This window comes from Mandrillus leucophaeus, unplaced genomic scaffold (assembly GCF_000951045.1).
Source record: "Mandrillus leucophaeus isolate KB7577 unplaced genomic scaffold, Mleu.le_1.0 Scaffold376, whole genome shotgun sequence".
NCBI classification, from domain to species: domain Eukaryota; kingdom Metazoa; phylum Chordata; class Mammalia; order Primates; family Cercopithecidae; genus Mandrillus; species Mandrillus leucophaeus.
The window spans coordinates 552,147-564,448 of NW_012103987.1; the positions used below are offsets into that span (position 1 = coordinate 552,147).

Genomic DNA, 12,302 nt, shown 5'->3' on the forward strand with positions numbered 1-12,302 from the left:
AATTCCAGACAAAAGGAATGTAACAGCAGACATCCTGCCAGTTCCTCTTTCAGTGAAGAACCACCCAAAGCTTGTGTCCCATTGGTTGAGCCCCTTGAAACTGAACGACTTCCACGAACACAAAAACAACAAACAGTCTAGTACATCTGCATTATTTAAGGAAATATTTGCATGATTGATTGATCAGTCACTACTATCCTTTGCAGGCCCAAAATGCAGCATTTTGTGGTTTGGGTGCAGACTTTAGAATACTGCAAAAAAAGTGTAAATTGGGAAGTTTGCTTTCCCTTTTCCTCAGTATAAATAATATGAAATCTGGCAAGTAAAAATGCAAAGAAAATTTAGATTTCATTCCTGTGGGTTTTCTTTAAAATATTGTATCCCTATCCTCATTCCAATCAATAGATTTCAGGTTAAACAAAATTTGAAATATTAAACTCACCGAGCAAGAGAAAAAAGAGTGGAATGAGGAAGGATTTGTGATTTTCAATGAATAATTATTTTAAAACCAAAATAATTAGAATAAGTCTGCTTTGCATGTAGTAGTAATTAAGATACTGCAAATTATTTTGTTGGGTACAAAATCTGCAGGTATTTGTTAACTGTATTTATGGGCACACTTCCTGTTCCTGCCAATCATCAAGTACTTTGGAGTGTTATTTTTGTGGATGATTTTCTTCCTTGTCCAAAAAATATTGACCATTTAGGTAGGTATTATTAATTTATTGGACTATTTTTGAAAGTAGTAATGTAAGATTCACTCTCATTCTGCCATGACCATTTGAGTTTATCAATGCAGAATACGTCTTTCTTTAAAGTTTTTCTAGAACTGATCAATATTGTCTTATATTTAGACACTGTCTTTTCTCTGATCATCTTTAACCATGTCACACGTCTGTTCCTGTAGAACACACACATACGTACACACACACAAACGTCTAAGATCACAATCCCAAAATGCATGTCTACTTATAACATTTCATGATATTAAATGTTAAATTTTATTTCAAAAACTATCACAGCCTAAAGAGAAATATAATTTAAGCATTAAGATAGTACATTTCAGAAAATAAGCTAGTATTTTCATGTAAATTTTAGATACCTATCATTTGTCATTCCAAGAGATCCTTGCATTCTAGACTCCAGAATTAAAAGGGGTAAAGGGTTATGCTTTTAAGAACTATAAGCTGAAATGATTTACTTCAATTCAATATAGAATATTTGTCAGTCAAGATAACAATCAATGTGTACAAAAATTTACATAACAAGAGGAATAATAGGCAGTGCAGCACCTTTAGAAAAATAATTAAAAGTTTTGTTGCATTTACAGGTAAGTGCCACACTGAGAATTTACAATACAGTAATTTACTGCAATCACAAGGGAGTTCCATAAAGAAACAAAGCTCTTACACTCCAGGTTTTTGGAAGGTGTTATTGGAATGCTTAACTGAAATCACAGAACTTGTATATCCTCAGGATTGAGTTGATGAAGGTCATAAAAGGTTTTCATAGCATCTATTATATAAAAGGAGTCCACTGCGTTTGGATAGCTGGTTTAGTGTCTCTGACAAGTGTGAAGCCTAGAAGAATTACTGGCTTGATGGTGATCTTTCTGTATCCGGCAAGACAGACCTTCTCCGCAGTAACAACGCTGGAATATTTCTAGCCCATGAGAGCCTTTTCTTCTATGCTTGGTACACACTTGACCTTCTTTGAGGACAGGTTTACAGATCTTGGACCAGAAGTGTCTAGCACAACACAATCCTGTGGCACAGTCTGATGACCGGAGACACACAGAACCTTCTTGTCCTATGAAGAAGACAGCAGGGAAAAAGTACATAGTTACTGTTAAACCTGCATCATTTCACTAAAATAATTCAAAAGACATTTTTGATGTGCTAAGAATGAGTCTTGACATCCTTACCTTTGCTGTGATACATTTTTGAAGACAATGTTGTTCTTCTGGAATACCCATCCAAAGTGCTATGATCATTACCAAAGCTTTCAGTAATGGTTTCCTCAATTTCCCCTCGGAAATTATTTTGATCAGAAGACACACATATTCCTAAAGAAGCAGGAAATAGTGATTAACTTCAGGGTTGTAATGCATTACTGCTGACAGCTATGACAGTGGCAGTCTGTCATGCCAGCACCAACTTGAGATACTTCATTGCAGTGACATAATTTTAAACCTCTTTACTGTTAATGCAAAACTCTCTAGATGGACAGAAGCACAAATGTGTATACTATATACAGTCAGTCATATGTAATATCCCTAGTATAGCCATTTAAAATACTTTCCCACCAACTGTGGTAGGGGCAAGTGAGATTTCTGCCCATTTTAATATTACCCTTGGGGTAAGAAAAAGAAAATCAGTCGCTTTTTAAAAATGTTCTTAAAAATAACTTCTCTGCCCCTGGTGCTATATGGGTCCTGCCAGACTAAGTTAAGCAAACGCAATTCCAGCTGCCTGGAACATTGCAATCTCACCCACCAGTTACTTTACTGTGTAATTTCCATATTACAGAGATTTACTTAGTTCATCCTGGAGTACTGCTGGGTCCTAAGGAGGGTCGTCACCCTGTTAGCTTATTTCTGGAGACCTCTTTAGCTGTCTAAATCCACCTTTTGAAAAATTAAAAGTTAGTGGATCTGTGGTTGGGGGGAGGAGTACTTATATTAAGGCAGCAGAGGGTAGAGGGAGGGGGAAGGATGGAGGGGTCAGGTTGTGAGGGTATCAAGATCTCCCTTAAAAATCGCCTATGCAGATAAATCACTGTCCTCTGGCTGACAACAGTTTCAGCAAAAATCAGGAGAGGCCAATCTGGCAAAGCTGTGAGAGTCACAGTAAGAAAAATGAAAAGGGTAGCAGAACGCCAAAGCTGGTTTCTTTGGTCTCTGTATGATCCCGTCGTCCTCCCCATCATCTCCCTTCTCAATTGACCTCAAGGTTCTCCCAGACAAATTTTTATGGAAGGATCCACTACGAGGTGAGCCGTTGCATTGAATCATTGAGGGCCACGGAGGAAGATAAGGACCTCAGAGACCTCCGAACTTCTCTCTTCTTCCCAATTAAACACTTGCAATGAAGATACTTCAGCGGAATCCTGCATGCTGAAGACCCATTTGCAGGTGGCGCCGCAGAGTTCTCAGGGCGGAGTTTTTCCCCCCCTATTCGTAGACGCTCAAAGGCTGGACAGTTTTAGTGTGAAGGGAGCTTTCAGGACTCACCATTTTTGCAGTAATTCCCGGGGCAGCACATAGCGTGACGCATGCAGCGTTTTCGGCGCTTCCTGCAGGCGAGACAGATTTGCACGCCCGCGTCCCCTCCGCGGGTGGGACTAGCGCAGTACTCATCAGTGCCGCACTCCTCATCCTCTGCGCACGGGTACGGCTGTGGGAAAGGTTCGGGGAGAGGGTGAGGCATCCAGACGTCCAGGTACCCGCCCTCTTGGACCCGGGCGCTGATCACAGTCCCTATCTGTCTACCTCTCCAAAACCTGCTACCGCCCACTGCTCCCAATTGCAGGGTTGCCAAATGCTCCCTGAACCGCACACACTCAGCACGTTCTACTCCCTCCTCTCCAAATAGGACCCTTTCAAGGTCAGAGCATCCTCGGACTGCCCGACCCCTCTCACCTGGTAGTTGTCAATGGTCTGGTACTTATTCCCGCCCGGGTACAGAATTCCTGGCGCGGCGCTGACTGCAGAGCCTGGGTGCCCCGCAGCGCCGCCCAGCGGTGGGGGCAGGTTCTTGATCGCGTTGGAATTGAGAACTGAGTTCAAGGTGGCGCTCACTCCCAGCAGAGGGTGGCCGCCAAGAGCCGCCGCTACCAGCGCGACCAAGACCCGGGCAGCTCCTGCTGCGCCCAGAGCCATCATCTCAGAAGGACTCAAGAGGGAGAAAGAAAGAGAAAATGACCGTCACTTTGCAAGCCTGGGTCCCCACGAAACCGTGCCGGTGCGGTTGCACAGTCAGGGTCTGGGAGCCCCCTGCGGTCCCAGAGTCCTGACTGCAGGGAGCACAGAGCTCTGTACCGCCACCGCTACCGCGGCTGCCTTTATACCGCGGGCCCGGAGCATTCCGGCCCCTTGGGAGGGAGACAACAAAGCCGGGATGGGATTTCAAAGCGCTGGGAGGGGCTGGGAGGGGGTGTGTTTGTGTACATGAAGGGGGGGCCTTTGACACTCTTCACCCCGCTCCTCCCTTGCTCGGTCGTTCGGCTGGCCCGGCTCACCTTCGGGGTGACGGCTAGCAGCGAGCATTATAGCAGACGACTTTAATAAATGCAGGCGGCAGGAGGAACTCTGGGAACTTGGGTGCCCTTGACTGGCAGTAGTGGTTGAATTATCCAGATCTGAAATACTTTTCAGAGCCGAGGGGTGATACGCTCTGCAAAAGCACTTTTTGCACCTCTCCCTTACGCTAATACTCGCTGACTGTGCGCACAAGTCATATTCAGTATTAAATACAAACCGATCTGTAATTCAATGGCTCTAGCAAGACGCCTCTGAGAGGGCCAGGTGGCGGGTGCAAGTTGCTCATTAACCCTTCAGAGTCGCGGTTTGCAGATCTGAGTTAAATCCCTGGTTTAAGGTCGTTCAGTTGCCCTCCTCCCCCTCTCCCCCCGCCACTGCGAGAAAAATGTGCAAAGAGAAGGAAATTTGCACATCAAACGAGGGTAAGAAGGAAGAAGAGCTAATTCTCTTTTGATGGGAAGTTTAGAGAGGGAGGCGAGAGACTGGCGTTTAGAAATTAGATCAGGGCTGGAGGGAAGAGGGAAATGACCGTCCGATAATCAAACCATTTAATGTTCTTTGAATCAGGGCAATCGCAGCAGTAGATGAACTTGATTAGGCAGACGCTTGAGATCAAAGTGGCCGGGGCCAAAGCGGACAGGGTCCAACGTACCGGGTCAGTCGCCTTTCCCCGTTCTCCCTTCTCAGTGGTGGGCTAATGCGTGGCAATAGAAACCCTTAGGGCTTAGCGCCTGACTTCCTCATTAGTATATCATATCGCAATGTTTCCGAACGCAGGGTTTGCTCCCAAGTCATACCTTGCACGGGACCACGCAATACCCCTTCTAGGGAGATAAGAAACTACCTTGAGGAGAAGAAGAGCTGAAAGTGAATTGGAAAGAGAATTTGACGTCATTAAAATTGGTGTATAGATACAATAAAGTAAAGCTGGCGTATAAGAATGGTGTCATGCTTATAAATGGGACATGATCTATTTAATTCAACAAAAACTTATTGGAAGCCTAGAGCCCTGGCATTGGGCTGCCCTCTGGGTTGTTGCCTTATTTTTATTTTTTAAATTTTTTGGTGAGATGGGTGGTGGGGGAGGGGCACAATGAATACAAATATTTATGAGACACAGTTCTCATTTTAAAGAATAAAGTTCTCTTTATTCTAATTACAGTAATAATAAAAGATGTAGTAACAATAAAATTATAGTAATAAATATAAAAATGTACACAATTCTTTTAGAAACAGATTGATATTATAAGTGTCAGAAAATAGGCAACTGTTTTGTGAGTCTCGAAAAAGGAGAGATGATTGGATAATCACTATTGAATTAATAAAGAGTAAGATATATTTATTTTGTGCTCCTCTAAGCTGTATAGATTTAGGCTGTCTATGATGACTCCACATGCTGACTGACCTACTGTAGTCAGAACTGGGGCCACCACCAAGTAAAGCCAGTGACAATCTTAACGTAATAAAATCCTGAAGTTTAGTGGGGTAAGGAGTAATTAAAACACAATTTACCATGGTCTGTGTTCTAGTTCCTTCAGTTTCAAAGGTAATATTAAGAACATCATCTAAATCATTCTTGAATGGTACCCTAGTTAGACTAGTGTTCCTCCCATCCCAAATTCCATCTGCCCAGGAAATTATCCTGTCAGGAATCGATGCGTTAAGCACCTTCACTGTACTAGGAAATCTGCAAGCTGTATTAAGTTTGAATGCCGTTGAAATGTGGAGAAAAATCCGCCTGCCAATCAGAAGGTTGAAAATGTTTCTTTTTAGTGCTATTACCCTGTTTAAATATTTAGAATCTAGAAATACATTTATGCCACATTAAAGATCAATCTCTTGCCTTTTTTTCTGAAGAGATAGTATATGATTAATACATTTAATGAACTTGGTTCATTAAAAGCTTGGTTTCACACACAAAAAATCCATTGACTGGGGCAAAAGAGAAGAAAGTGGAACAATTTAATCAACAAAGGGAAAATTCTGTTATAACAAAGAGGCTTGTTGCATAAATTCAACCTTGATCTCTGAAAACAAATCATATGTCTATTATGTTTCAATATTCACTGAGTCTGGACAGAATCTGTGATATTGAGTCAGGAGAGCTAAACCAAGCATAGAAGTTCAAGAGCGGGCTAGCTTCTACCTTCTTCCTCATCTTTCACGTTGCTCCTGAAGTTGTCATGAGTCTAAAATGAATAATGATTTGGTCAATACCTGAGTTCCTACTTTGTGCTAGGCATTATACATGATATTGTGTGATAAAAGATGAGTTCTCATATAATCTACCTTCAAATCATTTAGTGGGCAGAGGAGAGGTAACCTCACAAATTATTCAGTGGAGAAATTACATGGGTGGTCCTCAGAGAGGGCTAAGTACATAGTAAATCATACCTTTGTTCCAAATGAGGAAATTTACTTTTTCAGTGCTTTTTCTCCATTTGAAAATCCTTTCCAGGATGTGGTTTGCTCACTGGCAACAAGAGTGCAAGGTAGATAAAGAGGTACAGTAAAACTCATTGTTCCATCAGCAGCCAGTTAATATTCGGCGTGTACCCATTATTGGGAGCATATCTCACAATATGAAAGGCAGGCTTCTTGTCCTCAGAAAGCTTTCAGTCTGTGAGTAGTTGGGGAAATACAATATATTTATATGGGGCTGGGGGTAAAAATTTTTCCACCATTGATTATATTTTGGCAGATACTAGGTCATGGAGAAGCACTAAAAAGGTGCAGGAACTGTGACCAACACGTCTCAGGAAGGAGAGAAGGTTCTGGTGATTGTGTGAGTCTCTCTTACAGCTGGGTGACAGAGGAGGTGGGAGCCAGGGTAGGTGAATTTAGTTTATTAAACTGAGTTTATTTAGTCCTGTAGGGAACCCTGCCTCCTATTCAATCTGGTATAAATATGATCATAATTAATGTAACAAGTTTAATATTTTGTATTATATTTTTAAATAGGTGAAATATGCTTATCAGTGTGGAATTGAATCTCATAACTCAGAAACAGCATAATAATACATGTCTTCTTTATATTTTAAGTGCTGGATGCCACACATAGAATATTTCTCAACCTTTTCATCCATGAAGGAGACAGACAAATATACTCCAAAACACACCATGCTATTCACCGACTATTTTTCCATCTCTGTTATTTGTGACTGTTGATTTTTTTAAAAAAATTTAATACATTTTTATATATTTTTTGAGACAGGGTCTCATTCTGTCGCTCAGGCTGGAGTGTAGTGGTGCAATCATGGCTAACTGCAGCCTTGACCTCCCAGGCTCAAGCGGTTCTCCCACCTCACCCCCCAGTAGCTGGGACTACAGCTTCATGCCACCACACCTGGCTAATTTTTAAATTTTTTGTAGAAACAGGGTTTCACTATGTTGCCAGGCAGAGCCGGTCTCAAACTCTTGGGCTCAAGTGATCCTCCCACCTTGGCCTCCCAAACTGCTGGGATTACAGGCATGAGCCACGACGCCCAGTCTACTGCTGTATTTTTAATTCCCTCCTTTCCTCTTTTCTTTTCTCTCTCCCTCCTTTCCTACCTTACTTCTTTCCTTCTTTCTCTTGATTAAATCAAAAGAAGCAGATTTGTTGCCATACATTTTTACTTTGCTAGGAAAATGCTGCATAAATATCATTCCTTACGGTGTGTGTTGCCAACATTTTTGTTAGTGTCAATCTTGAATATAGTAGGCATTCCTCATCCCTGATGTTTTGTAAAAAAAGTGATACGACTTTCTCATTGACTTTTAAAACAGTTTAGTCTTAATGTTCTTCGTGATGTTAAAAGAACTTTTAGACCTGGTCCATGTTATGACTCCCCTGAGAGCTGGATTTTCTGCACTCCTCAGTACAAACAGAAGGCAAGATTTGACCGTGATTATGTTTATTTGAGCAGTGGAGATGGCCAGCCCAGATAAATCAGGCTCCGTTGTAGCTTTCTAACCAAGCTCAGAAGATGTGTTTTACTAGAGCAGGACATTGAAAGTTAATCTGAGAGTAGAGCCCGGAACCCAGAAACATTTGACTAAAACACAGTGAAGATAGTGCCTAAACCACATAGATATCTGCCTGCATCTTTTCTGAGGTCCTGATACTCAGAAAGGTCTGTGGTGGTGGGTATAGGGAGTGCAATGTCCTCTTTGAGTCCCCTAAAGGATTTAACATCTCCAACCCTAAGGATAGGCCAGTGTCTGCAGAAAGCAGGATGTAGGATCCCATGAAACAGTCTCCGCATCTAGAGAAAAACAGTTTTCTTCCACGTCATTGAGTTCCTATTATTACCTCCTTTATAAGACAGCTCTTCTCCCAGAGTATGGCCAAGAAAGGCATCGTGCCAAGGAGTCAGAAGGCTGGGGATGGTACTCTGTATAGGGTGCCAGCCATAAACTGGCTCCTAAATATGGGAAAGCCACTTAACTCTTGGTGTGGTGCTGGCTTTTCTTTATAAAATGGGATGAAGGGGAGATGGAGAGATTCCTTTTCACTACAAAAGTCTCTTTCTCTTCCTCTCTCTCTTTCTTTTCTTTTTCTTTCAGCACTGCCAAGAGAAGGCTTTTTCTTTTGCTCAAGTTAAATAAGAACATCCTGCAAGGAGTCTGTTCTTTTATGCAGCCTGAAGATCAAGTAATAATCATTGACATCGATACTAAGCATGTCGATTTTTTTTTTTTTTTTTTTGAGACGGAGTCTTGCTCTGTTGCCCGGGCTGGAGTGCAGTGGCCGGATCTCAGCTCACTGCAAGCTCCGCCCCCCGGGTTTACGCCATTCTCCTGCCTCAGCCTCCCGAGTAGCTGGGACTACAGGCGCCCGCCGCCTCGCCCGGCTAGTTTTTTTGTATTTTTTAGTAGAGACGGGGTTTCACCGTGTTAGCCAGGAAGGCATGTCGATTTTGAAGAGACCGGCATGTAAGTATTAAGTGCCTGGAAATAACATGAATTACTTGAACCAAGCGACTTTCTAAAAAATGTGTGTGTGTGTGTGTGTGTGTGTGTGTAGATAGAGGTTGTTTTCCCATCACAAAATAGGTTGTATTATTTAAAGCTGATGTTTTCGGCTATCACTAATTCTGCAACTAGTGAATTGTAAAGCCCCTTAAGGTGAAAAGTAGAAAGTAGGACCTTAAAAACACTTGTCTTGACACCCAGTCTTAGAAATACTAAAGAGTGGAAGATGTAGGCTATTAAATGTAACTATTAACTTTTGGCGCGGAAGAGGAGGAGGGATGTATAATTAACTCGTGTAAGGATTCTTTATCACCCTTAAGTTAAAAAAATTAAATCATTTTCAGAGAAGTCTAGGAGTCCTTGGCAGGAGGCACGTCGGGATACCTCTCGGGCAGACCTATGGGCTCCCAAACTTGAGTCTTTCCGCAAAGGCCCTGCCTCCAGCGCCGGCGCGTTTCCTAGCGCTCAGGGCCTGCGCCCTGCACCAGGCGGCGCGGCGAATCTCCATTGTTCACGCGCTCCCAGTGCTGGCTGCTCACGGTGGCTGCACTTGGGTGTCACAACCCGTCGCTAGCATACAGTAGTGTAAAATGAAGCTTGTTTAAAGACTCTCTTTGATGAGCGAAGATCAAACGGCCTGGGGACCCCCGGTCTTAATCAGACTTGAGCCAGGATGGCATTTTCACAAATAGTCCGTTTGCTCGGCTTTGAGCAGACTTTGTGCTCAGCACATTCATCCGGCTGCGGGGCGGGTAATCCCGGCTGAAGCCCCTTGCCTGGTCGCAAATCCATTCACACTACAATGGCTGCTGTTGGTTTGCTGTGTCAGTTCATGGGCAAATAAATACAGGGCCTTTCTGACTTAATTAGAGGCGGGTGAGGGGAAAGGCGACTGAGGGCAAGATTAAAGCTCTGAGGGACATCAGGCTCCGCCGTGTCTCCGGCGTCCGGGGGGAGGTGGGAGAAACCCGCTCTTCTGCTGCCTCCTGGTGGAATTTCCGTAGAAGTTCTTAGTAGGGAAGAGAAAAGAATGTATTAATCCTGTAGCTATATTTATTTTCTATGTCCAATTACTTGTATATTTTCACAACTGCCTATGCTGCAAACTCTCTAAAGCCAAATATGTTTTTGTTTTGTCCTTCTTAATATTCTACATAATGTTTTGTTAAAAATTAAATCTACACGTGGTAGAATTAAAATGGTAAGGTCTGGTATTGTCACCACCATATTCTTAAAAAAAAAAAAAAAAAGGAGCTGGGGTGCGAGACTTAGGTTCTCGTTAAATGTTTTAGTTTGGTTGAAGTTGAAAGGCCCTATATTGCATTGCTGGATAAAAACGTCTGGGTCTCCAGATTACTATGTTAATATATAATGTTATAGGGAAATGCCAGGCCAAACAAATGTTAAGGAAGTTCAGACAATAGAACTATTCAGGGAGAATGGAAATATAACAGAATATTCTTTTTACATTTATTTGGATAATAAAAATATTAATAATCTCAGGTTTACATTTTCAAAAGGAAGATAAAAACATTCAATAGGTTTATGCAAAGCAATAGTTATAATGTACTATTTAATAGCTTCATTTCGTTTGAGTCAACATGATGTACACGGAGAAAAGGAGCAGCAGGAAAATTAATAAAACAGCATATTGGAAGTGCAAGTCCTAACATAGTATATGTAGCTGTTAATATATATGTTAATGGCAGTCATGCATTTTATTGATAGTCAATATTTTAAACTAGACCCAATTTGGTTCTTCTATCTGTTTTTTGAAGAGTTCTGGCAGAAAAAAAAAGTTCAATTTTTAAAAAATATTTCTTTTAAAGAAGAAAAGATCATGGAAGATGTGTAAGAAATGCCATCTCTAAACGTTCAGTTCAATATGAATTGTGTACTCAATTTGTAGCTATCAGTTAGATGCTAAGTAAAAAATTGTGTACTATTATTTTAGGATTATATTCTAAAATATATTTATAATAATGACTTTAAGAAGCAAATCGACCTCAACCAAAACCTCTCAAAGTGTCATTAGTATATTCATTATACTTGTCTACATTTCCTGATTGTGCTATTTTCTCCATCAGTATCTCCATCTTCTCATAATATTACTGCAATCCAGCTGATTCTGTTTACCACAAGAATCATATTCTTTAAGCTCTAAGTTTAAAAAAGAAATTAAAAACATTTTGCAAATACCAACAGCTTTGTGAATTCAGCAGAGCTACAAGCTTACTTAGAAGCTGAGGAAGCATTGAGGCAGAGAGTAGTGAATTAGCTTTCTACTAGAGCCATATTCTCCTACACCTTCTTGCTAATACCATTTACTAGTATCATTTACACTAAGAATTTTAGAAGGGAACTCTGGCTAGACCCGTGAAGTCTAAAGGTTTAAAATGCATGTTTTCTTTGTATTTAGAGTTCCTGATTTGCAGACAAAGTCCTAAACTTGTCTGAAAAATTACTTTGCTAGGGTTTAATTCACAGCTGAGATTAGAAAAATAAGTAAGTAAATAAATAAGTGGAACTTTCTTACAAGTATGTAAGGAGTAGGGGAGAAACAGATTTTTTTCCTGTTTCTGTAGGCATTGAAAGGCAAATATTAGTCAATTAAAGGTGCTTTGCTTTTCCTTAAAAAAAAAATCTACTGAGGCCAGGCATGGTGGCTCATGCCGATAATCACACTTTGGGAGGTTGAATCAGGAGGATTGCATAGGCCCAGGAGTTCAAAACCAGCCTGGGCAACATAGTGAGACCTCATCTCTACTAAAAATAAAAAATTAGTCAGATGTGATGGCACACACCTGTAGTCTCAGCAACTTGGGAGGCTGAGGGGAGAGGATTACTTGAGCCCAGGAGGTGAAGGCTGCAGTGAGCCATGTTTGCACCACTGTACTCCAGACTGAGTGAGAGAGTGAGATCCAATCTCTTAAAAAAAAAAAAAAAAATCCAGGCCAGGTGTGGTGGCTAACGCCTGTAATCCCGGCACTTTGGGAGGCTGAGGTGGGTGGATCACCTGAGGTCAGGAGTTCAAGACCAGCCTGGCCAACACGGTGAAACCCCATCTCTACTAAAAATACAAAAA

General features: G+C 41.6%; 1 protein-coding gene and 1 long non-coding RNA gene across 3 annotated transcripts in view; one reads left to right on the plus strand and one right to left on the minus strand.

Moving 5' to 3' along the window:
- Positions 1-708: 708 nt before the first annotated feature.
- On the minus strand, positions 709-4,284 carry DKK1 (dickkopf WNT signaling pathway inhibitor 1). Of its 2 annotated transcripts, XM_011990279.1 has the most exons (5): positions 4,240-4,284; positions 3,641-3,893; positions 3,233-3,395; positions 1,925-2,065; positions 978-1,809 (listed from the first exon to the last, which is right to left on the minus strand). In XM_011990279.1, exons 2-5 carry the CDS (start codon positions 3,881-3,883, stop codon positions 1,556-1,558), a joined length of 801 nt encoding a protein of 266 aa, XP_011845669.1. In that variant the 5' UTR covers positions 3,884-3,893; positions 4,240-4,284; the 3' UTR covers positions 978-1,555. The 2 variants fall into 2 exon arrangements, with proteins under 2 accessions (XP_011845668.1, XP_011845669.1); XM_011990278.1 differs by lacking the exon at positions 4,240-4,284 and having other exon boundaries at positions 709-1,809; positions 3,641-4,109.
- Positions 4,191-12,302, plus strand: part of LOC105546947 — a 25,397-nt gene continuing 17,285 nt past the window's right edge. The window contains exons 1-4 of the long non-coding RNA XR_001007161.1: positions 4,191-4,683; positions 4,829-4,916; positions 8,810-8,923; positions 9,152-9,178. This is a non-coding gene — a long non-coding RNA (uncharacterized LOC105546947). The remainder of the gene's footprint in view (positions 4,684-4,828; positions 4,917-8,809; positions 8,924-9,151; positions 9,179-12,302) is intronic.